The 23,681-nt window shown below is 38.2% G+C and overlaps 2 protein-coding genes across 3 annotated transcripts in view; one reads left to right on the top strand and one right to left on the bottom strand.

The window, feature by feature from the left end:
- The window catches only part of GTPBP10 (GTP binding protein 10), a 16,578-nt gene extending 12,272 nt beyond the window's left edge, over positions 1-4,306 (bottom strand). Inside the window, exons 1-5 of one of the 2 annotated variants that reach the window (XM_007424153.4) lie at positions 3,731-4,306; positions 2,156-2,349; positions 1,972-2,063; positions 705-849; positions 138-211 (exon numbers count right to left, since the gene is read on the bottom strand). In XM_007424153.4, the coding sequence (XP_007424215.1) occupies positions 138-211; positions 705-849; positions 1,972-2,063; positions 2,156-2,349; positions 3,731-3,766 (541 nt within the window). In that variant the 5' untranslated portion in view covers positions 3,767-4,306. Of the gene's footprint in view, positions 1-137; positions 212-704; positions 850-1,971; positions 2,064-2,155; positions 2,350-3,338; positions 3,690-3,730 lie in introns of those variants that run through there. The other variant, XM_088150511.1, reaches the window with a different exon arrangement.
- FAM237B (family with sequence similarity 237 member B) lies at positions 4,123-23,681 on the top strand. Its single transcript, XM_088150512.1, has 4 exons — positions 4,123-4,237; positions 13,228-13,381; positions 21,207-21,599; positions 23,005-23,681. Exons 1-3 carry the CDS (start codon positions 4,215-4,217, stop codon positions 21,594-21,596), a joined length of 567 nt encoding a protein of 188 aa, XP_088006638.1. The 5' UTR covers positions 4,123-4,214; the 3' UTR covers positions 21,597-21,599; positions 23,005-23,681.

Raw genomic sequence — 23,681 nt, 5'->3', positions numbered from 1 at the left:
CTGTAAAGGAAGCAGAGGATCACAATGATGTTACATCAGGATCTGCAATTGTTGAATTTTAGCTGTAGCAAATGCATTTGCAAAACCTTTTATAAGGGAACAGCAAGACCCGTGCAATTATATGTAAGATTACTTACAAGCATAATCCGCAATTTGAGGTTTGGCATAAGAGATCTTAGTTAACAAAGAGGACTTTCCTGCATTTGGAAATCTAGAACAGTGGGAATTAAGAGAATTACTATTTAATATAACAGTAGAATTTTTACATACAATAGAACAAAGTCAGTGAATTGCAAATGAAGAAAATGTTGTTGTTGTTTTAACTAAAGTAAATATTGTCTAATAATGAGAGGAAATGTCTTAGGCATTGCGGTGATGGGGGAGAGAAAAAAGATTCAGTAATTCAGTAAGTAAACAAAATATATTTCCATGACTTCCCTTCTGCATTCCAAATATACAATTTTAAAAATTAATTTCAGAACAACAGGGAAAGGGTTGAAAGCTGTGGTTTTGTGCAAATTCTGCAAAGATTTTAGGTACACAGAAACAGGAAGTGAGCAGAAAGATTCTGGCATCTGGAGGTAAATGAACAGATGTAAGTCAGTTTGAAATAAAGCTAGAACTAGTAGCAATGTTTGTAGTACAATGGAAATTACTTCAATTACTGAGATTCTACAATATAATTTTCAGGATCAATAACTTACCCAATTAAGCCAACATCTGCAATAAGTTTTAGATCAAGATGTATTGTGTGAACTTGACCTTTGGTGGGGAAGAAATTTGTTACTGGACATCCACCAATACCTCCTTGTGCTACCAACAATCTTTCTCCTACTTTGTTAAGTTCACCTAAATATAAACATCAAAGATCAGGAAAAAAAATTTTTTTGCATCATTAGTGCAGAACATCATATTAAAAGACTTTTTTTTTTAACCTACTATATTGTTTAGGCAAGGATTTTTTAAATTCAGCAACATGGAAAATTTTATCAATCATACTATAAATTATTGATTTTCCCATCTCAGTTGGTGAACACATTGAATAGTAAATTTATAATACAAAAAGTTTCTATGAAAGAATGTACATTTCAAAGACCTATGAAAATATTCACATTAAATCTGAACAATCTGAGATTACCAGAAAATATCAGGAGTAAAGGCTAGACTAGTTTTTGCCAAGAGAACTACATGGTTGTATCCCTGCAGTAATCAGAACTGAGGCTCAACATGACAGTATCTCAGTTGTAACATTCCATTGAACAGAATATAAAATATAACTTCCAAATAAAGTCAGAAATAAATTAACAAATACATACTAGAGTGTCAAGGCTATTCCATTCCTCTGCTACAGCTGGCTTTGACCTCAAGCAATTCTCACCTAGTTACAACCTTTCCCATATATTTCCTGAACAGATTGTCCAAGAGGGTGTTATAAAAACTGTAATTTTAAGAGCAACGATGCCTGACTTTTTTTTTCTTCCCTTCCATTTTCTCCAATTTTTTTTACTTATATTTCATATCCTTTAGATTGCAAGCACCAATGCTTGCTCTATTAACTGTATCTGAAAGCTGTCTCAAAGCTGATTTTGCTGAAAAGCAGGATAAGAATGCTTTAAATAAATAAGAAAATTAAACAGCTTCTGAAAATTATCAATTTTTTACTGCCTCTAAATTTGGACAACGGTATATTCAGTTCTAATAGATGTATGAGATCTCTGCAATGGCAGTCAAATATTAGGTTTATGGTGTTACATTGGATCACTGGAAGGTAGACTAAGCCATTAGTTATTACTGCAGAAAAAACATATAACTAAGGTTAAGTCTTCAAGATATACTTGGAAGGTGGGGAGACATAACTTTACCCTGCAGTGTTAAAACAATATATTTCAGCATGAAGACAAATCAAACTAGGCACCCAAGCTGCTATTACGTTCAATATAGTAATAAAAGTAAAGTAACAGAGATTCTTACCAAGCTGTTTCCCATCATCTGTAATAACAGATATTCCTGGAGGCACATTTACTTCACAGTCTTCTCCTTTATTACCTTTCAGAGCGGCAATACTTGGGAGACCAAAAAATAAACATCACATGACTGTTTTCTAGGACAGGCATAAAAGGACCACAGGTATTCTCCATCAATGAAAAGAACTCACCTACTGTTGGTTCCTGCTTGTGCCACAAACCTCTTCTTCGGATATTTATCTTTCATTTTCTTCAAGGTCATTTTTTCATCTGCTACCAACCAGACATCACCACCTTTTCCTCCAACCCCACCTAAACGAGCATGGCCCATTCCACCAGTTCCACCTTTCACATAGATCCTTAGGTCATCCATAAATCTGCCATACTGGAAAAGTAATACATGACACAAGGGTACTTCAGACCCAGTAGAACATTGCAACACATTATGAAAAGTAAGAGATGTGCCAAGACAGAAATGGTCTATTGGTATGACTTTCTTCACCTTAAATAAAGCTCTTCACATTATCACATCAAGCCATAATATTTCTTGTTTGGTGTTGCATGAATACATATGTTGTGGTTTGTAAACTGTAGTTTAGCATGAACCCAACCAGTAAGGCCTTATTTGATAAACTATGGCTAAAGAAACCATGTCTTAATAAAATTTATGAATCCAACCACTATTTTGTCTTCACCAAAATAGTGAAGTGTTACCTTCAGAAACAGTGCTTTATTCTTCCCCACAGAAAATAAATAAAATTAGCACCTTAAAAGCCAGCAGAGGGCACACACTTTCTTGGATCAGAATCCATTTAATTAGATGAATGAAGCAGACTTTAGTTCTACAGAAAGCTATACCGTAATAAGTCCTATACAGCAAATTTCCTCTTCAGAAACTGTTTCCTGATGCTTTTTATAAACATCAACCAAGATAAATGTCCTGCCAGAAACTGACAGTACTAAGACTCACATCCCAACAACAGGCACAATTATAAAGAGGCATACATTTCCTATTTTTATAATTCAGTAGACAAAAATTGCTCTTCTTTAACTTAGCTCTTCATTGCTAAGATAGGCCTGGTTGGTCCAACACACTCATCATGAGGGATTTAAGCAATTTAAGCAAATTACCAATTTTCTAAGTTTACCCAGCACACTGAACCATAAACTAACCATAAGGGCTAAATTCATACGGCGCACTAGACAAAAAATATTGTGCACTGAGGCCAGTTTGTGCCTCAGAGTACTGTAGGAACATACCCTAAGACAGTGTTTCTTAAATTTTTTTCCCTCAGGACCCCTTTCCACTTTTAAAAATGATGGAGGACCCCAAAAGAGCTTCTGTTTATATGGGTTATATTGATCAATATTTACCATATTAAATATTAAAATCAACACATTCGCTGCCGCTACTGCTTTTCACAATTGTCTGATGGGATTTTAATATGGTATTATTTTTCAACATAGGCTGGCAAAGAATTTCGATTTCTCAGATCCCTTTCTTACCACACTGTAAGAAACACAGCCCTAAGAGAAGCGGCTCCACTAAACCCTTCCCACCCTGCTTTTCCCTCCAGATCCAAAACCCCCGCCAGCGAGGGGAATGGCCAAGACGGTAGGAGCCGAAGGGCAGCACGGAGAGACCACATCAAGTTGGGAAAAAGTTCAGCGGTCTGGACTGGCCCTGGTCACCCAAGGTCACCCCTCCTCTTTCTCCCAGGGAAACAAGCTATGGGGAAAGAGGATCACCTTAAGGTCGCACTAACCTGCCTGACTAAGAGGGCGCGGCTGACCCACACCATACTAGCTGCCAGTAAGCCTAAGCAAGTCTGCCCGCCGCTTCCGCGAGGGCTCGGACGCCCAGCCCAGGAGGACGCAGGCTGATGACGTCAGGCGACCGCCCGCCCCGGCTTTGGGAGTCAGGGCGGAAGAGTCGGGAGAGCAGCTGGGGGTCGGGCAGGCGGCTTTGGTCATTTCAGCGGGACGTATCCAGGGTTAAAACAGGCAGCAAGGGGCGCTTTGAGCGCCGTTGGCTTGGCGAGGATGTTTCTGAGATTGCGGGGGGCGAAGCAACACATTCCCCTTTCGACGTCAGTCCGACGGATCGATTCGCTGGGCTTGCAGCCCTCTCCATAGCTACGCCCCTCCCCGGTCTGTGTAGGGGAACTCCCTCTGTGTGATGGTGGTCCAGGATGCGCCGGTGCATCGAATGGGGAGCGTTGACCTTTTCCAGAAACTGACGAAGAGTTCATGTTTCTCGCTAAGGCTCCATGGTTTGTTGAATCACGGATTGGAAAACACGCTCGGGAAGACTGAATGAGTCTCTTCCTCTCGTAGCATCTTAAATTGTAAAAATCACAGCATGTTAGTGGCTGTACCCGTGTGACACCCTATACTCGAAATTAAGCACATGCGTTTTTACCTAGTGTGTTGTCTGAGGAAAGCCAACGCGGGTAGCTGAGGCTTCAGCCTTGCATGCAGCGCCCGGATCTTAGGCTAACTGTACTGCAAAAACCATGGGGAGTGTGTCCTGTGAGCAAAGCCCACAAGGGTTAGAGTTCACCGCATCTACTGTGCCACACCTTCATTATGTATACACAAGGGTGTGAAAGGGGAGGAAATGCATGCAGTGAAGATAGCAGGAATAATATGCCAAAAGTACAGATTGCAACAATTATAAAAGCTTAAATATATAGGTGCAGTAACATTTCACACTGTTGCTGTTTGTGTGATTACACATTTTGGTTTGCATTTAGTCACCATTTTGTCTAGATGGCTGAAGTCCCACTGAAGACTATTATGTGCGTAAAGGTGTCCCCAACTGGGTGTCCTGTAAGCAAGTCAGATAATGAGAACGGAGGCCCTGAGTTTGGGCAAAGCAGGTTCATAGGGTTGTAAATACATGCCACTGTTAACTGTAGGACTCCCAATGAGAATAAATGCCAGGAGTTTCTCTGATTGTACTAACAGTATTTTTACTTGCCATAAACATCCTTGAAGACAGGGATGTCTATGTTTAAGAACTGAGGCTTCTTCCTTTTCTTTAGTGGTCTTTCTCCATTGCTCTGTCCTTTTTTCTTGGCACTCAAAACAATGGCCATCCAGCCATCACAGACCCAAGCACCAGCTGCCTCCCAACAAAGCTTTTCCATCTGGGAATCCTCTGCAGAGTCACTCACCAAATATAATTAAAGGGAACTGTGCCCCTTACACAAGGGCATTACTTCTCATTTCCCCAAAGACTTATTGAAGTTATTCTCTTAAATATTTTTCCTCCTCCTCTGAAAACCTGAAGGCTAAAGCCCACCAAGATTTTAATTTCCTCTTACTTTATCATAAAGAAACTGAAGTCACTATAGCTGGCAATCCAGAACACGTGCTTAACTCTTACGCTTGGCACTACCTTTAAGGTGTGAGAAGGAAATCAAATTCTTCTCCCCATGTCAGCAGGAAGTCAAAGCTTCCCATTTGTCTCACCCTGCCATTGTTTATCTTAACAGCAATCAAGGCATATGACTAAACTATAGTAAAAATTTTTGTTGTTGTTCAGTCGTTAAGTCGTGTACGACTCTTCGTGACCCCATGAACCATATTGCACCAGGCCTTCCTGTCCTTCGCTGCCTCCTGAGTTTGCTCAGTTTCATGCTCATTGCTTCAGTGATGCTATCTAACCGTCTCATCCTCTGCCATCCTCTTCTCCTTCTGCCTTCAATCTTTCCCAGCATCAGGGTCTTTTCCAAAGAGTCCTCTCTTCGCATTAGATGACCAAAGTATCTGAGCTTGAGCTTCGTTATCAATGCTTCCAATGAGCAATTAGGGTTGATTTCCTTTAAGATTGACTGGTTTGACCTCCTAGCAGTCCAGGGGACTCTTAAGAGTCTTCTCCAGCACCACAGTTCAAAGGCATCAATTCTTCGGCGCTCAGCCTTCTTTATGGTCCAGCTCTCACAGCCATACATTACTACTGGAATAGTAAAAATGGGCTCGCCTAAAAAGATTAAAAACATAGCAGGAAGAATCAAGAGTCCTCCACCCCAGCCCAAAATTAAATAACTAAAGACCTAGCAGGAAGGGCCAACATTCCTTGAAGCCTTAATCGAATCATAAAAAGATTTCTTCCCTGAAGAGATCTACATTCCATTTAGACAATACCAGATAAGGCAAACACAGGAAACCCCAGCTCAGTCGGGCGCCTGACCTTAGAATGCTCCCTTTTAAAGATCTAGTCAGTTTCTCAGGAGAGCATTCTCTCTTGGAATCCCAGCTAAGTACCTTTTCTAAGATTTCCTAGAGGGCGGGCATTCCTTCGCACCTTTCAAGGAACAGTAGTATCTTCCCTATAAAAGGAACTCCGAGTGCACCCACCCCGACAGCTGATCGTCTTGTGTATCTGGCTCTTGGAAATAAAGTCTTCTCTCTCCTTCAAGCAACCGCCTGCATGTTTATTTCTGGCTCGGAGACGAATTTTTTTCTAACAGAGGTAATCCATACAGCAAAGCATTAGGCATGGTCTAAAAACTGGGTCTTCAGTTCTGGAAAAGAGAATCTCATACAGTGCTATGGCCAGGAGAGGACTTAAGGGTTGACATCCTTGCCCCACTGAATAGAAGAAGCAGAGGCTTCCAAATGTTACAGTGCTAGTGCACTTCATTTTAAAAGTAGGCATTACCATCTCAAAAGAGTGGGCATATAGGATCATTCTACCCAAGATCTAAAATTACTTAAGTACTGTATACCAGGCTTGTTATCCTGCCCTTCTAGATCCTTGCTCTAAAGTAGCTTCCTACGAGCCTTTTGTGGATCCTTTCAGTGTGGATGTTTATGTTCCCAAGAGAAGCCTAAATGCAGTTTTTGGGTTTTTTCCCTTCAAGTCAGTGTTGACTCCTAGCAACTGCCTGGATGAGTCCCTGCAGTCTTCTTGGCAACATTTTTCAGAAGTGGCTTGCCAGTGTCTGCTTCCTAGGGGTGAGAGCAACTGGCCCAAGGGCACCCAGCTGTCTTTGTGCTTAAGGCAGGACTAGAACCCACAGCCTCCTGGTGTCTAGCCTGGTGCTTTAATCACTACACCAAATTGGCTCCTTAAGTGCAGTTCCATCCCCATTTTTATTGATGCACACAGACCTCAGTCACCAAACACAATCCTGCAAGAGAAATCATTGTGAATCAAAGCCATGGACGATATCAGCTATATGGAGGTGGCTTTCATCCTACAGCATTTTAATTGATTTGAACAAGCCAGAAAAATGTGATCTATTGTTTTTCTAACATCATATGAACATTATATTCAAGGAGCTTGAAACGCTGCAATCTTGTATTCACCTACTAAGAATAGGCTCTGTTAAGGACTACAGGACATAATTCAGAGCAGGCAAATATAGGACTCTCCCTGCTGGTATTCATTCATGTCTGCTTGTTAATGGTTCCTTTTTTCATGTCAGAGCATAAGAACTATCTTGCAAAATCTATCTAATCTGTTTTAAATAATGTCCATTCTGAAGGAAGTTGTCACTATGTTGGAGATATTTAACTCTGAATGCAAAGAGATCTTTGCTGAGATGTCAATAGTTATACCCCATAAGAAGGAGATTTGAAATAAGAGTGGATACTTCTTAGTTATTACTGATTAGATTTTCTCACCCAGAGAAATGTTGCAACTGTTACATTATTATTTATTAGCTAGGCTTGTAAGTTGCTTCACTCCTAGCCAACTCTAAATGGCAAACATTCTTTTTTAATGAGCTTAAAACATTAACAATCCTGAATTAGACGTGACCCCAAAACACTCTCCCACTAAAAGAAACACCACCTGTAGGGGTCCATCTATATTTCACTTCCCAAATCTTCCTGGAACAGCCAGCCAGGCCTTAGTGGTTTTCCTACACTTCCTGTGTTGTGGCTATTCTAATTGCCTGGGGTGGCACTGGAAGATGGTTTTTAGCCTCATGCTGAGGTTAGAATTTTCTGTGGAACAGAAGGTGAACTAGCAATTAAATTAAATCGAACCTTTGATGTACTAGTCTTTACTGTGGTTTCTATTATTTATATTTTAATTTAATTTTCTTGGACTTTGCTGTACCCTGTTAGGGCACGCTATAGATATTGGAATTAATTAATTAATAAGAGTAGAAATGTGTCATTAGGCAAATGTACTGTGCTCCATGTTAGCAACGGCATCCAATACACAGACTTTGAAAACAAATCAGCTGGTGTTTACCACGTCCATTACATGTATTTCTGGAATGATGATGTTGACTCTAAAGTTAAAAAGAGCATCTAAATACACATAGTAGATGGTTTTTTAGATAGGATACAACCTTCATTTCTTCTACTTAAGGGATTACAGAAGAAATGTGTTTGAGCTTTATGACTGGAGTGGTTGTTTGTACAGCATACTCCTTAATGACATTCTGTTTGTGAAAGCTGTTTAGTGTCTGCAAGTGGCAACTGCAGATCGTGTAGATTTTTGTTCCTCTTAACTTTTTGAAAAGTTCACTGAGGGCTTTGCAATGAGCCACAAAGGTCAAGTTGTCCAGTTCATTTCATAACTAGTTAATGTGGAGAAAAGGAGTGATTGTGTGTCCTTATCATGCAGAAATTATTCTTCTCTTAAGAATCCTGTGAAGACCACTGATAATTAGGTTGTAGAAGATGCTGTCTTCAGTATTTTAAGTCTCTAACACTTAACTTATTTTAACCCAATTATAAAGGAAATTATTGGCCTTATGATGAGATCGATTTCTGTGGGATATGTTTCAAGTAGTGGGATTCATTTCCAGAAACAGATATTTCTTTTTGTTTATTGGTGTGCTTGCTTCAGTTATATCCTGCTTCCATCTGAGAATTCAAGGTCATACATTTTGACTGACTGGCCCAGGTGAGACCCATCAGGTAAGCAGCGATTTGCCTTGGAATCTTCCCACTCCCACAGTGATAAGCAGTAAACTGCAGAGACATATGTGTGAAAGAGTTTATAATGTTCAGGACCATGGAAAGCTTAAATCTAATTTGGGATTATTATAGATTTTTTTTTAATGTTTCAATATATGGGGAAATAATTTACACATTACTGTAATTCCAAAGCCATCTCCAGTGTTAGTTGTTTACATTACTATGGCAGTTTAGGAAGGGGGGAAATATTTGTTTTGTGCTTTGGTAATGGAAGCATGGGTTTTAGGAAAGTAATTAAATTTATGAAGTGCATTATTTTGACCCAAGCATTCATCCTCTTAAGCAGTACCAGCTCAAGTGTATATGGTGCCTCTAGGCCACATTGAATGATGGCACCTCCTGCCACCAATGCAAAGATTTGCATTTTTAGAACGATTTGCAAGGAGAGGTGGCATTGGTGTTGCCTAAGCTTTCACAACCTCGGCCATTGCCTACTCAGTCTTAGCCTAAAGCTGCCCCTGCTTTTAAGACAGTCGTATTTGCTGTAGTTTTACAAGGTGCCTCAGAGAGGAATCTTCACCAGTAGTGATGCTGTGGCCAGGAGGCCCCTTGCACAGCTCCACCTTGTGTATCAGTTCTGGCCATTCCTGGACTGGAAATTCTTGTTGATGGTCATTCATGTCTTCATTACTTCTCAGTTGGACTGCTGAAATTGGTCTGAAATGGAGTTGCCCTTGAATCACACTCAGAAAATAACAGGTGGTCCAGAAAGCAGCAGCTCATCAGAGGAGTGGAGCGAAAACAGATTAACAAACCATAGAAAATGTCACCAAAACAAATGTATTAGAAGGAATGTGAATCAATATTACAGTAAAGTAGAGATAATCTGAGATATAGACTTAGGTCAAGAGATAATGTAACAGGAAATATGTAAAAGACGGTATTTTCGTATGTATCTGCAATCTGATTGCTTAGATAGTATCAAAGTATATCTCTTAAGTGTCTAAAATCAATGAAATTGAATTGTTCCCTCCATCTGTGACACTGAGAGAAAGGAAATACTCAGTGATTTGATGTTTGTTAGAAACTGTCTTTAGTGAAATGACTGCTCATATGGCCTCATTTGGGGGGAGTGACATAATATTTTTACAAGAAAAATACCAATTTCCTGCCTTGCCCTATCCTCTTTTATAATTATAATGTAGTAAGGAACATTATGTGCTTGTCGAATGCATTGTAGTAGTGACTTGAGCACTGAGCCTTGACTCATGCATGAAAAGGAAAGACAAGGTTTGCTTTCAACACCTCTCCATCTGCTATGAAAAGCTGTATCTCTTTATTTCACTGAAAGTACTCCATGCAAACCTTAAATATACATATAAAAACTGGATAACATGTTTTCTATTAAGAATGGAAAGAATGAAACAATATTTTAAAAATCACATTTTCATCAACATCATGCTGCCAGTGAAATTAGGCAGTGTATGTTATTTGCTGAGTAAAAGTGTTTAAGAAATAAGAGAAGAATTGGAGGTTTTTCTCTGTAAGAAGAAAAATAAATCCAACATTTGTTCTGTGGGAGGTATCAAGATGGACAATTGATCTTGTGATTTAAACATATGATGCTAAAATGGATGTGTTCCTTGGATCATATTTCACACTGGTTGGCAAGTATATTACTTTAAATATAGCTCTCTACTACTTTATGCCCTGTATCAATACTTCTTCAAGAAGCATTCAGTGTTATGTGTGAAAATACTTTAAATCTCACACCTCATTAGTTTTAAAACAACACTAGATAGATACTTCATTCCATCACTTTTAAGGAAGCTAACAGAATTCCTTCTCTCTGCTTTGCTGACAGAATGACTAGATTGTTGCTTTATTTCAGAGTGAAGTGAACAAGGGGCTTACTCAATACAGTACCTCATGGGAGGTGGTAAGTGTCTTCTTTCCTCAGGAGAAGAAAAATTACCATTGTGTTCAAGGCATTGTTCAGGGCAACTATGAAAAACCTCAGAACAAAGACTCCCTTGGACTTCAGGGATTTTAATAATTACAGTATTGTCTAATTGCAAAAATAATCTTTGTCATAGTGCTTAAGGAGATGGTAGCTATTCAATTTTTGTCAGTCTTGATGCCTAGATCTTCTTCAGCCTGATTTTAGATCTGGTTTCAGAAGAGAGATTGCCTTGGGTGACTTGATCAATTATGCTGGGGGAAGGCCAGAAGGGTGTGATCTAAGACCCCTCTCTGTCTGTCAGCACAGTATTTATTAAAGATGAAGTAGTATCAGGAGCATCCACAGGGTGGGTCAAAAAGTCAAGGTAGTGCACAGAACTACATAACTGAAGCAGTGCCCCCTTTTTACATCCAGGTTATGCTTCTTTGTTTTTTATACTTACAGCTATCCATGGGAAGTTTCATACTTTTATTTTTTTCCTTAAGGGGATTCTGGTTAACTGAGTAAGAGACTGACCCATTCTACTTCAGAGACTATACTAACCTGAATGGCCCATTCTAGTAAGATATTCCTGATCAGTTTTATGGGATTTCTATCTTCTCTTCCATGCTCTTTCATATCAACATGAAAAAACAAAGTGAGGTATATTAGTGATACAGATAAAAGGTTATTGACACTCAGCTTTATTTCTTCTGTTCACATGAATCAGGTGAGGCAGCAGAGAAATTGAATCAATGTCTAAAAACTGTATGAAGACCAAAAAAATGAACCTTGATCTAGATATGATGGTAGATCAGTTGGCTGATGATGTCCTGTCTAGAGAAATGGTGCTTGTCTTACTTCAGGAAGGTAGTCTGCATTACTACTCTGTCCAAAGTTTCATTTCCACAAGGGTTATCTTTTAGGGCCTGATGATTATTTGATTAAGTGATTATGACTGAAGTCAGCAATGAGTCTTTTTTTGTCACTCTTCCTCTGCCACTTCTTTCAGGCTAGATTAAAAACTGAACTAAACTACAACATGGTTTGTTTTTGGCTTACTATGATGTGTGAATCTGTGGTTTCCAAATCATGATTTAACCTTGGTGTTTTACATGAACCCAGCCAAATCTACCATTTTCAAAGCCTCACAATTAAGTAAACCATAGATTAATGCAGTCTGTGATCCCAGTCTCTCCCCTCTCACTTCCTCACTCTCTATTCTTAGAGGGTTGCAGGTTCCCTATTCCTACCCCAAACCATGAAGATTACATGGCATGTAGTACATTTTACCTGGCTATGACTCTTCCTGGATGGAGAAATCCTGGATATGGAAATCCATTGCTTGATAATCTTCGGAATGCTTTATTGATTGTATATGAGGTGCCTTTGAAGGGGTCCTGGAAGCTATCAACTTCGAAAGATGGTTGATAACTTAGGAATTGAGAATGCTGAAATAGTTGATTTAAGTGCCATTCTTGTTGGGACACAATTCAAAATGATAGCTGTCGCTTTAAGCATCCATAATGATTTGAGCTGGCTGATTTAAAGACTCTCTTTTCCATGTAAAGCCTGTCCCAACCTCTTGCTCTTTATCTGAAAAACATCTCTGGTGCCCCAGAGAGATAGAGAGAAAGCAAGGGAGATTTTTCTCTTAACAGTTTTTATGTGCTGCCTGGCAAGAAAGCTCTCAAACAAAAAGCAGGATGCCAAAGTATAAAATAAGGTATAAAAACCCACCAAGAAAGGATAAAATCAGTACAGCAAGACTTTCAATGAACAAAAAACGTTTAACAGATTACAGACATCTCCTCACCCCTTTAATAAAATATTTTAATACTTTAAAAAAAGGATTTAATATCCATGTGGTTATAGGTAAACATTATTTTCTTTAATCACTGCAGGAAATTAACCTTAATCCTGACAAATATATTATTTGTTGCTGTTTGCTGTTTGTGGTTTTTAAAGTAAGATCTGAATTTTGTTTCTTTTCAATGATCCTAGACATATATTGATAATATATTGTCAGACCACCTTAAATATTATTTGGCAGAAAGGTGGCATATAAATCTTTTAAATGGTCTTTATTTTAGGATGTGATAAAGCAATGTTCTCTAATACATTTTTAATATGACCCACAGATTTGTTATGTTATTGCAGTTAACAGACCAGTTGGATTAAGTGGGGCTTTATTTCTGAGTTAAAATGCCCAGGCTTGCACGTCTACTTTTATGGAATTTGTTGTTACTGAAAAAATAATTAGTATCCATGTTGTCAATAGGACAAAGAGGGGTGGAGAGGTGTGTAGCATATTAACTCCGGAAAGATGATGTGGAGAGAGGCGGGGTTGTAGTTTTATAGCCCCTGTCCATTAGTGTTCAGTGATTAGTGTAACTGCTGGTGCCAGTGTCTTCCACTGCTGTGTAATTTCAGTCCCCTAAAGCTGCAGAGCAGCAGCAAGAACGCCACCAGCGGCAGCTTCAGCCTTCTGCTCTGGGGCAGCCAACTGAGGATTTTACTCCAGCTACTCCAGTTAACAGAACCAGTTACCAGAGACTGCATATTTGCACTCAGGACTGATCTCTCAGTAAGTATGATTTCTCCACCACAACTATCTTGTGGTTGCATGAAACAGATGTTTAAAAAGACTTTCATTACTTAAAAAGGGAGAGACTTGGATTTTAGAACTTTCTGTGTCGTGCTGGGTATATTGCTTGGGAAAAGTTATGAGAGTATTTCTTAGTAAATGTATTGCTGATCCCAGCCTTAATTCCTTTTGGTGCTTCTTCTTTTTTTTTTTTAAATAATAATTTTTATGAATTCCTTTTGGTCTTTCATTGCACAATGTGCAATGCCCCTGATCATATTGATTGGACTTCCTTAATTTATTGTTAAGCCCTGTGAGAAGCAGACTTTTGGATCTGGATGACACCTGAATTCCAAAAGGACAAGGAAGAAAGCTGTATATGTTGACAGTGCAGATGCACTGATGTGAATCACATTATCAGGACTTCCAAGGGATCCACATAGGTCCAGGTAATGTGAATGTATTTCTCAGCAATGGAACTAGAGAGAAGAAGGCATCAACAATGATAATGAAGTTAAATAAATGAAATTTTATGTATAAATTGAGAAAATAAAATATCAGTGATGGTTGTTGTGCTGCTAAGCGTGTGCTGTTATGTTAGTTTCAACAATTCCATGCAAAAGCATTGTATTGGAAAAAAATTTAAACCAGTATCTTCTGAACCTTTTGTTCTTCAGAGGAATCAACCAGTTAAAAAAAAAAAAAGTTCAGAGAAGTCATTCTCGATTTATACTTCACCTCAGCCAAGACCTCAAAGTTGTTTGATACAGCTTTCTATCATATTCCTAGCATCATCAGTGTGGAGTTAACATGGGCTGCTTTTGCAGCACTGTTGGAAATTTTACTAAGATAATGCATGAAAAAGGTTCTGAACACAGGGATGTATGAACTAATCTATATATAAATGCTAGATATATTCAGAATATTAATTTTGACAACAAAAAATAGAGCAGTGTATCAATGATTGCCAAATCCTTGGATCAACAGTAGAACCTATATTATGTTTATTATTTTAACCCATCTTGAACAGTAGCAAAGCTATTTTGAATTAGAAAGGCAAAAGAAGGATAATAGAATTTCTAAATATCTTTGGCTGCTTTTTCATAATTCTTTATTGTGGTTAGTTGGGAGCCTAGCATTTTAACTTTTAAAATTACTTATCAAATTTATATCCTATCTTTCTGACAAAACATGTTGTCCTTCCCCAACTTTTCACAATTCAGTGAGGTAGACTGAGACTGAGAGAAATAACTGAGGGAAAGGAAATACAGCATGCAGAACATATAAAGCAGAAAATCCTTAGCACAAACCTGTTGACTCTAAATAAATAAATGATCAGGATTAACGACAAAAAGCAAATCTTTGTACAGGACCTTTATCTCATTAACAGGTCCATTATGTTTTTTTTCTGGTGGTATGTTTGACAACTGATGAAGACTGTGATGTCATAGCCCATGTGTCTTCTCTTGGAATAGAAACAACTCATGTTGGTTGAGATTTTTATTACCTAAAATCTACCATTTCATAGGCCTAGGTAATAAAGGAACTTGTGTTTATTTCCTTTTCTTTTGTTCTTTCTTTCCTTCTCCAGTCCTAATTCAATGCTGTCATCACTCCCTTAGGTCCCCAGTGTAATATCTAACGTTATCCATGCACTTCCAGGTTGTTCCCTTGATGCACAGATCTCCTACTGGTTACTTTAGAGTTATACCCTGCCTTTCATCTAGGAGCTCAAATGATGTATGTGGCACTCCCTCCTCCAATTTCACTCCACCAAACAACCTTCTGATGTAAGGTGGACTAAGACACCATCCCAAAGTTACAGCAGTGGGGCTTCATAGCAAAGGTTGGAAAGTAATACAGACCGGGTTCACCCATGTATCGGTCACCATCTCATGAATGGATGTAATCTTATTGTAGACAGATATGGCATTAATGGGCATCAGCTGGAGACCAAGGCATCTGACAGTTTGGCCACTGAGCCCAGAACAGGGACAACTGACTTAGAACAGGCACTTATCCTACTCAGCCTACTCAGTATTTCCCACCCTACCTCTGTCTGCTCATCAAGTTTCAATTATCTATCATTTGTCTCAGACAACCACATGTAACTGTCAGCTGTCCCATGTAGGACATTTCTGCATGCCTTTCCTGGTATACGCAGTCACCATCCACCCTTCCACCTAAATAGCCATACTACAAATCTCCATCACCTTCAGATCCTACATTCTACAGACCTTCACATTTCCCAGGGGACTTACAAACCCCAGCATTAGTGTTTAATTTGTAAGGTTTCTCCAGTTCACAGTTCTCTCACTCCAGGGAGAGAACTTTCTTCAGCCCTCCCTGGCTCTCACCCAGGAAGTGTGCTCTTATAGTCCAGTCCAATTTGGGTCAATCCAATAGATTCTCTAATTTAGATCCATGGTGATTTCCAGTGCTGGTTCCAGAGCATGGCAGTTCATTCTTCTCTCAGTTTGGGGGTCAGGCCCAATATCTGCCCTACTAGGCAAATTAATTGCCTATTTTGACTAATTATACTTCCACAGCTGCTAATTTCTCAAATTCTGAAATGTGTTTGTAAGCCAAAAAACTTTGAGAGCCTGAAATGTGTTTATAAGCCAAAAACGTTATCTTGGCACCTCAGCTATGGAAAGGCCTTTCTAAAATGTGATGCTTTTCTTGTAATTTTTAAAAATTTCTCCAAGCATTTAATCTTTGTTTAGTGCCTTAATCTGTTTTATGGCCTTTAGCAGCTATTGTTACTACTGCTAACATTATGAAATGTTATTACATTATGGTATAATTTAATTTGTTTAATTTGTGGTCAAGACCAAACAAACGTATCAGGGAACAATAAAACAGGCTATAAATATGAAGAAATGGCCACAACTACCTAACAATATCAAGTTTCCCAAAATTGCTAGATAGTTGAGTGTCTTAATAGCAGTTGTAATTACAACAAATTTGGCAACTCTTCAGTAAAGAATGGTGCTTTCTTCCTCTAAGCTGGTGTCAGAATGAGCTGAGAGAAATGTTGTTTGGTCAGAAGAGGCAGCACAAAAGCATATTAGAGATTGTTTCTATTTATTTAAAGAAACAAGTGCAGAAATGCTGTTAAATCTGTTTTCTAACAAGGAAGTTGGCAAGACATTATAGTGGGTGAGGGTAAATGTTCTTTTATGAGACAAGCAAAAATTATTTCCTACATATTTAGAGCAGAAGAACAGCCTTCCAAGGAGTCCTAATGCATGTATCAAGAAGGGTAATTCTTGATAGAGATATTGTTTCACTGTCACCTTGTTTCAGTTTGGACCAGGCTCTTTTAGCACCAAGCACAGTCAACAGTGGGCTGGTAGCCCCTGATACTGTAAATCAGTGAAGATGCCAGTCTTCCATGAGGACATAAAATTGTCCTGCATGATCAGGAAGGTTAAAGTGTTATCAGAAAATAGCAGTTTAAACCAATATTTTAGGCTATACTATTTGTATTTGGTTGTATTATCTTTAACCTAAACTGAACAAAGGGCAGAATAGAAAAGTCACAAATATTCTGCAAAAATGATAAAAGAATTGGTCTGAATTAGCTGCATTAGGCTGATATTTGTTTTAATGTTTCTACTGACCATAAGTTGCCCTGAGTCCTTTGTTGAACTTTGTAGTCTGTAAATAGTTTTAAAAATAATAATAAAATCAACCCTCTGAGGGGTTATTAATCTAGTATCCCAATTTCATTAAATTAATTGAATGGCTATACTTTATAGAATTGTGCCAGTATAACTGCTATGGAAAGTGCGATCTTAAACACAGCTCTTTCTACATTTAATCCTGCATACAAAGAGGGACTTACTTCTTAAAGTACATGCACAGGATTGATCTGCACTTTTTAAATTGAGGCTTACTGATCACACTGAGTTGAAATAAAACATAGAGTTTTTTGAGAATAGATTGTTTACTGCTGAATATAAGCCATTAAATAACACCATGTTCTGATGCTCTAAATACATCTAAATAAATATATTTGAAAAACTTTTGAGACAGTTGCAGTGGTAATATCACCTTATATCAGTTAATTGCTCTATCAGCTCAATATTTATTATTGGGTGTGTTGAGATAATCCAGAAATTATTATTATAGATACTTTAAAGACACCCACAATGTTGGTTGTTTTGTACAGTATGAAATGGGCCTTTTTAATTTATAGTTGAGTCCAGATATCTTGATAAGCCAATTTGGGGCTTGATTGTTTTTTGGCTTAATGCAGTATGGGCACCCAGCCATTGTGATTTATAAACTATAGTTCATGGCTTAATGTTATATAGTTCCTTTGTAGGGTCCCACAAACCTTAATAAAAATAAGGTATGGTTTAGTATGGAGTATGGTGGAACCCAGCTTGCATCTGTACCCTCATTTCTGGCAGACATACTTTGAATTTAATATTTTTTATTAGCCTGAAATTCAGTTTACTGGACTCTTATGAAGATACTACTGCTTTTGTCTTCCAATCTATGAATCAGTTTAGTTGTTTTATTTCTAGTTGTATAGAAGCAAATTGGGTATTAGGTCTTTGAGACTTTCTAACTCTTCTGAACTTCTCTATGAATAGCTTGATTAACCTGTGGAATAGAAGACTGACCGTTATTTTTATAACATGGTTGCTTTTAGCAATCTTGCCTACTAAAAAGAGATATGTGTTCTATATGCATGAAATGAGAAGGTTTAGAATGTAAGTTATTTAACATTTTAACTGAAGCAAAATAACTGTTTAGATCAGCTTTCTAAAGCTAATAGTTGTTGCAAATGTAAGTCCCAGAATTTCTAGCTAACATACACTCTCCCTACATTGGATAAAGTTGGAAGAGATCATCTTAAAAATCTGATTCCTATTTGGGCCTTAAAAGCATTGAGCAGCTTGGATCTTTCTGCCTTAGAGTACAGTAATCAATTCACTTTCTGGTTGCTAGGAGATTCATTACTTCTAAGAGCCTTTGTAGGGTGGGAGGACTGATTAAGAGGGTCCATCCCAAATATCTGAAAGATCTAGATGGATTCCAGATGGCTCATAGATTTTCCTAGCAGTTTGGTAGGTGGCCCTGTTGGGTACTGGTTCACCTCTGAAATACAGAGGCTATCAGAGCACTTGAAAAGGATGGATACAGCAAACTTGCTAGTCCCATGTCCTACCTGGTGCTTTGGGGAAGTGGGATGGGTGGGGAGAGAGGTTGGATTTGGAAGGTATTCAGTGCTTCTGAGGGAGGGATTATATCCTCCACCTTGAAAAGACACTCCCTTGATCCGGCTAATACTGACAACTTTTAAGGGAAAGTTGTTGAGAGAATGGTAGGCTACAGGCTGCCGTAAAGGAAATGGATTATCTGGCTCCTTTTCAGCCAAGATTCAGGCTTCGGATGGGACAGAACCACTTTGGTGACCCTGGTGGATGACCTGAATGGGGGAGTGCACCCTCCTGATAGATCTTATAGACCTTTAGGTTGCTTTGATACCATTCACTATGGTAACTTTCTGAACCACCTGTGAGCATTGGAAATCAGTAGCAATTCACAATGGTTTCACTCTGTCCTCAGTGGGTGTTACATTAGCAATAATACTTACATATAGGTCATCCAGATAGCTGTTCCCTTATGGAGTGGCACAGGGTTTGTCTCTCTTTCCCTTACAGTTTAGCATCTATATGAAGCTGCTGGGAGAAGCCATCTGTTAGTTCTGGGTGTAGTATCATTAGTATGCTGATGATTTCCAATAATACATTACCACCCTAGACTGAGCTAGCAATGTGATGGAAGTCCTGACCCAGTCTCTCCCTGGAGGCTAGATGGGGAAAAATAGCTGAGATTAAATATTTCCAAGAAGATGTTTGTCTACAAACCATCTGGCACTTTGCCTTCCCCAGCAATAACTCTGGATAAGAAGTCAGTTGCTCTGACGGAGCGGGCTTGCTGGACTCTAGCTGGACTCACAACTGTAGGCTGTGGCCAGGGGACCTTTGACCAGCTTCAGCTAGTGTGCCAGTTGCCGTGCTTCCTAGAGCCTGATAACCTAGCGAAAGTTACCCATGCATGGAGCTTTTATTTTATTTTATTTATTTATCAATCATATTTATATAGCCACCCGTCTCATGAACGTGACTCTGGGCGGCATATAATAAAAAACAAACCATAAAAAAGAGACAAACATTGAAACATCCCATAATTTAAAAATTCCAATATTATTTAAAAAAGGCTAGAAGAGAGTATCTTCAGTGTTACATACAACGTAGCCATCTCACCAGTTCTCCATTTCCCTGAGATCCCCAAGTCTGCAGATCCCCTCGCCATGTTTTGAGGGAGTTCTGCAGGAAGTCCACTTGGAATCTGCAAATGGGGCAGAATGGAGCAACCTACCTCCTGGTGGGTGAGAGTCACAAGTGCCATAGAACAGTGTAGTTCTCGGGTCACAGCATTGGCTTCCAATGTGCTTCTGAGTGCATTGCACTGTGATTTTAACCTATTTCAGTGAGCATTGTGGAGAGAGGCTGTCTGAGGTGTTTTCTTGGCCTATGTTCAAACTTGGTTTATCTGATTGTTGCCTTGGTAATAAATCTTTCCTCTGTCCTTCAAGACTATACTCACTACACCTATACAGCCCTTTATGGCTTGGCACCCAGGTATCTGCAGGACCATTTACTTCAGGTAGAACTGACCCAACTAATTTATTTGTCCCAACTGGAAATGCTGAGAGTGCCCTCCCCTATGTGATCATGATATTTTCCTGGATATGCCCCTGTATTGTAAAACAGCTTACCCTTGGAGATCTGAAGAGTTCTAATAGTTTTCCAGAGTGCAGTTCAAACTGAGCTCTTCTACAGAGCTTTTAATTGCTAAGGAAAGAAGGAAGTACATCAGGTTGGAGATATGGGGATGTTTTTATAGAGATTTTATATTCAGTGTTGTAAGCCACAAAAAGTCCTTGTAATATCAGTGGTATAGAAATGCTGTAATAAAATAAATAATATAACCTTCCCTGTATCCTGGCTTGATTCCTAGGTTCAGTTGAAAATGCATTCTTAACATTCAGTATCACAAGGGGGAAAAAACCCCCCAGATGTTTTGGAAGACATACCTGAATTTAGCTATTCTCTAGAGACAACTAAAAGCTGTTCTTTTGACCCAACTGTTAGACAATTAGAATAAGTAAATATTTTTAAAGGTATTATGTTAATTTATGTGTAACTTAATATTTAAATACATTGTTCTCTGGCCTTTGGCCATAATAAGGTGAGATGATGAACATACTGTTTCCATAATATCTTATTGCTATATCTCTGTTTCATACTTTCAGGTATCACAAAATTTAAATCTGAAATTTATTAATTAATTACAGATATTTTGCCTCTTTCTTTTAATGATACACGATTGCTCGTTTTTCTATCGTAACAAATTTGTGAGATTGGATAGGCTAACAGATGATTGAATAGCCTAAGGTCACCCAGCAAGCTTTCTGGCTCGCTAAGAATTTTTAATCTAAGTCTTTACCAAAGCCTACAACGTCCTGTTAATGAGGAAAGAGGAATAGATTTAATACTTGGTCTAGGAATTCTTTCACTCTTTACACCCAACTAAAAGATCAATATTGTAAGAACTAAAAGTGCTAATAATGTTAGGTAACTCTGTTTCATTTCTGGTAAGCAGTTAGTACCATTGTATTAGTTATATTTTATGATTAACATGCTGATTTTGAAAATTATGTTAAAGTATGTTTTGAAATTATAAAGCAGAAGTCCAGAGGGGAAAAAAACCAAGTCTTTTTTTTTTGGTATGCTTTCAGATACCTCTGAGCAACATGGAATCCATATGCAGAAGGTTATATCTTCAGTTGGGTTGCCTCTTAATAGTGAATTTAGTTTATGGCAACCTAGAATATCAAAAAGAAATCCCTGCCTCTCTGGGAGAAGTTGATCATCAGTGCTGGGAAATGTCCTCTCACAGGCTGATGCAGATGAAGAAACTCAGAGTGGCAGGCACAGTTATTGCTCTCTGGGAATTCATGATGTTCTTAAAAGAGTCATCGAAACCCAAGCATAATGATGTCTTCAATGATTTAGCTCAGAACTTTTGGGATATTTATATTGACTGTGTACTCTCAAGGTCTCATGGAATGGGCAGGAGACAATTAGCATCCAAGAGAACACTTTTATATATGGACAGAAACCCTTAGAAGGTAAAAATAACAAGTACATATATTTTCCCCTGTCTGTTTGGTTTTATATTAATGGGTAGGATTCTTGATGTTAAAGCTCTGAAAACTCCTCTTTTCCTGGATGTTTTTAGTTGATCTTTTCTTTAAAAGCAATTATTCTCACATTGCAAGCAATGGAAGGGAACTCCTTTAAATTGTCTCCATTTTCTCCAAGATTAGAGACATGATGAAGGGAATCTTTCCTCTTTCGCAATTTTTGATAGGAAAGAATAATTCTCCCGGGGATTCCAGTCTTAAGCCTCAGGGCCATAGGACTGCAGCCAAATGGAACCATTACTGATTTAATTTCTGTATTTCTTTCAGTATGTTACTGCTGAGTACTTAATGCATTGCAGCTTTTCATCACACCAGTGTGCGACACTGTTTCAGAATTAAACACTGTTTAATTATTTTAAGTAAATTTAGGGGTCTTTCTGCACTCACAGCTCCTGTTTGATGAGCAGGTGGCAGTTGTGGCCAAGGCGGCCTTTTCACAGCGTCATCTGGTGTTCCAGTTGCACTCTTTTGTAGCTGCCCTTGAAGACCACCCAGAAACTTCAATCTGTCCAGAATGCAGCACCACAAGCAGTGATGGGCATATAACACCTCTGCTTCACAAACTGCACTGGTTGCCAGATTGCTTCTGGATGCAATTCAAGGTGCTGTTTGTTACCTATAAAGCCCTACATGGCACAGGGCCTGGTTACTTGAAGACCAACTATCACCCATAGTATCTGCCCAGCTGATTTGATCTGGCAGGATTGGAACACTCTGGGTTCCTTCAATTAAGCAATGCCCTTCTGTGTCACAGCTCCTGCCCTCTGGAATGAGGTCCCCCCAGGATTTGAATAACCTTTGGTGGGGATGACTGAAGCCTCCTTTTAACCTAGGCTGTTTGTTTTCTTTTGTTATCACCTGGTTTTGTCATCCTGTCATCCTTACCCTTCTTTTGTTTCTTGTTGTTTTTCTTATTTTTAATGTTTTAAACAATAAACAAACTGCCCAGAGTTGCTAGGAGGCAGGCAGCATATATGTTTAATAATAATGATGATGTTTTATTTATAATTATAATAATAAATGTCTTCATGGGGACTGAATTTATATTCGTCCATAAAAATTAACAAGTTTGAAAAAAATATGACAAGGCCCTTTAACTTCAATTTTATATATTTGATGATTACAGTGTTAATCATTAAATCAGATTATAAATCTGAAATATGAATTTTATATCTGCATTTTTGTTTGTACCATTATGTTATTACTATTTTTTAAAAACAAAGCTAAAAAAATAAAGGATATGACTATAATAAATATGTCATTTTTACTGATTATGGAAAAATATAGCATTTTATTATTTCTTACTGTTTTTTCTTTATTTCCTCTGCAGGTTTCATGAACCCTAAGCACAAAGCAAAGAGGCAAATTTTATAGGTATATGGCAAACTAAGGCCAAACGAAAGAAAGTCAGCTTGCTTTACCACAGATGATTCTGAAAACTTTTTCTTGTTATCTTTTTCTAACTTTATTCTAATTTGAAAAACATGTTGCAGATAATCATTACCAACATGGTCTTTTTCTGTTACCAGAATTCCAAAATCTCTACTGCCAATTCCAGTGCTTTATAAATGTTGAGTAATTACTTACGTTCTCTCAGGTAAAATCGTATCTTCAAAACTAGCATAATATTTTTGTAAAATACTTACTCCTTTTGGGGAAAATGCTAAATTCAGTGGAAACCCAATATATTTTTATATGCTAATAAATCATGGTGCAGCAACAAGACATATATTTTATAATGTATCTTATAAATGTGATACATTTCATTTTAAGATATCTAAGAGGGGAATGTCTATGTAAACCCAAGGAAAGCAATTATGGTTGAAGTAATTTTCTGTGCTGTCTCTAATGATCAGTTTTATGGTTCATGTTGGTTATCACAAATTAAAATATTTTTCTATGCAGTGAAGATTATTGAAATAGTGCTTTTATTGTTTTAAATATAATTCTATTGGCTTGTAGTAATATCCTTTTATGACATGATCAAAAGTCTCTTCTGTAGTATCA

Source organism: Python bivittatus, unplaced genomic scaffold (genome assembly GCF_059951505.1).
Source record: "Python bivittatus isolate LINGU-HERP-01145 unplaced genomic scaffold, Pbiv_v1 ctg000610_np1212, whole genome shotgun sequence".
Classification (NCBI taxonomy): Eukaryota; Metazoa; Chordata; class Lepidosauria; order Squamata; family Pythonidae; genus Python; species Python bivittatus.
The sequence above is the reverse complement of the archived record's forward strand: the minus strand, read 5'-3'. Positions and strand labels throughout refer to the sequence as shown.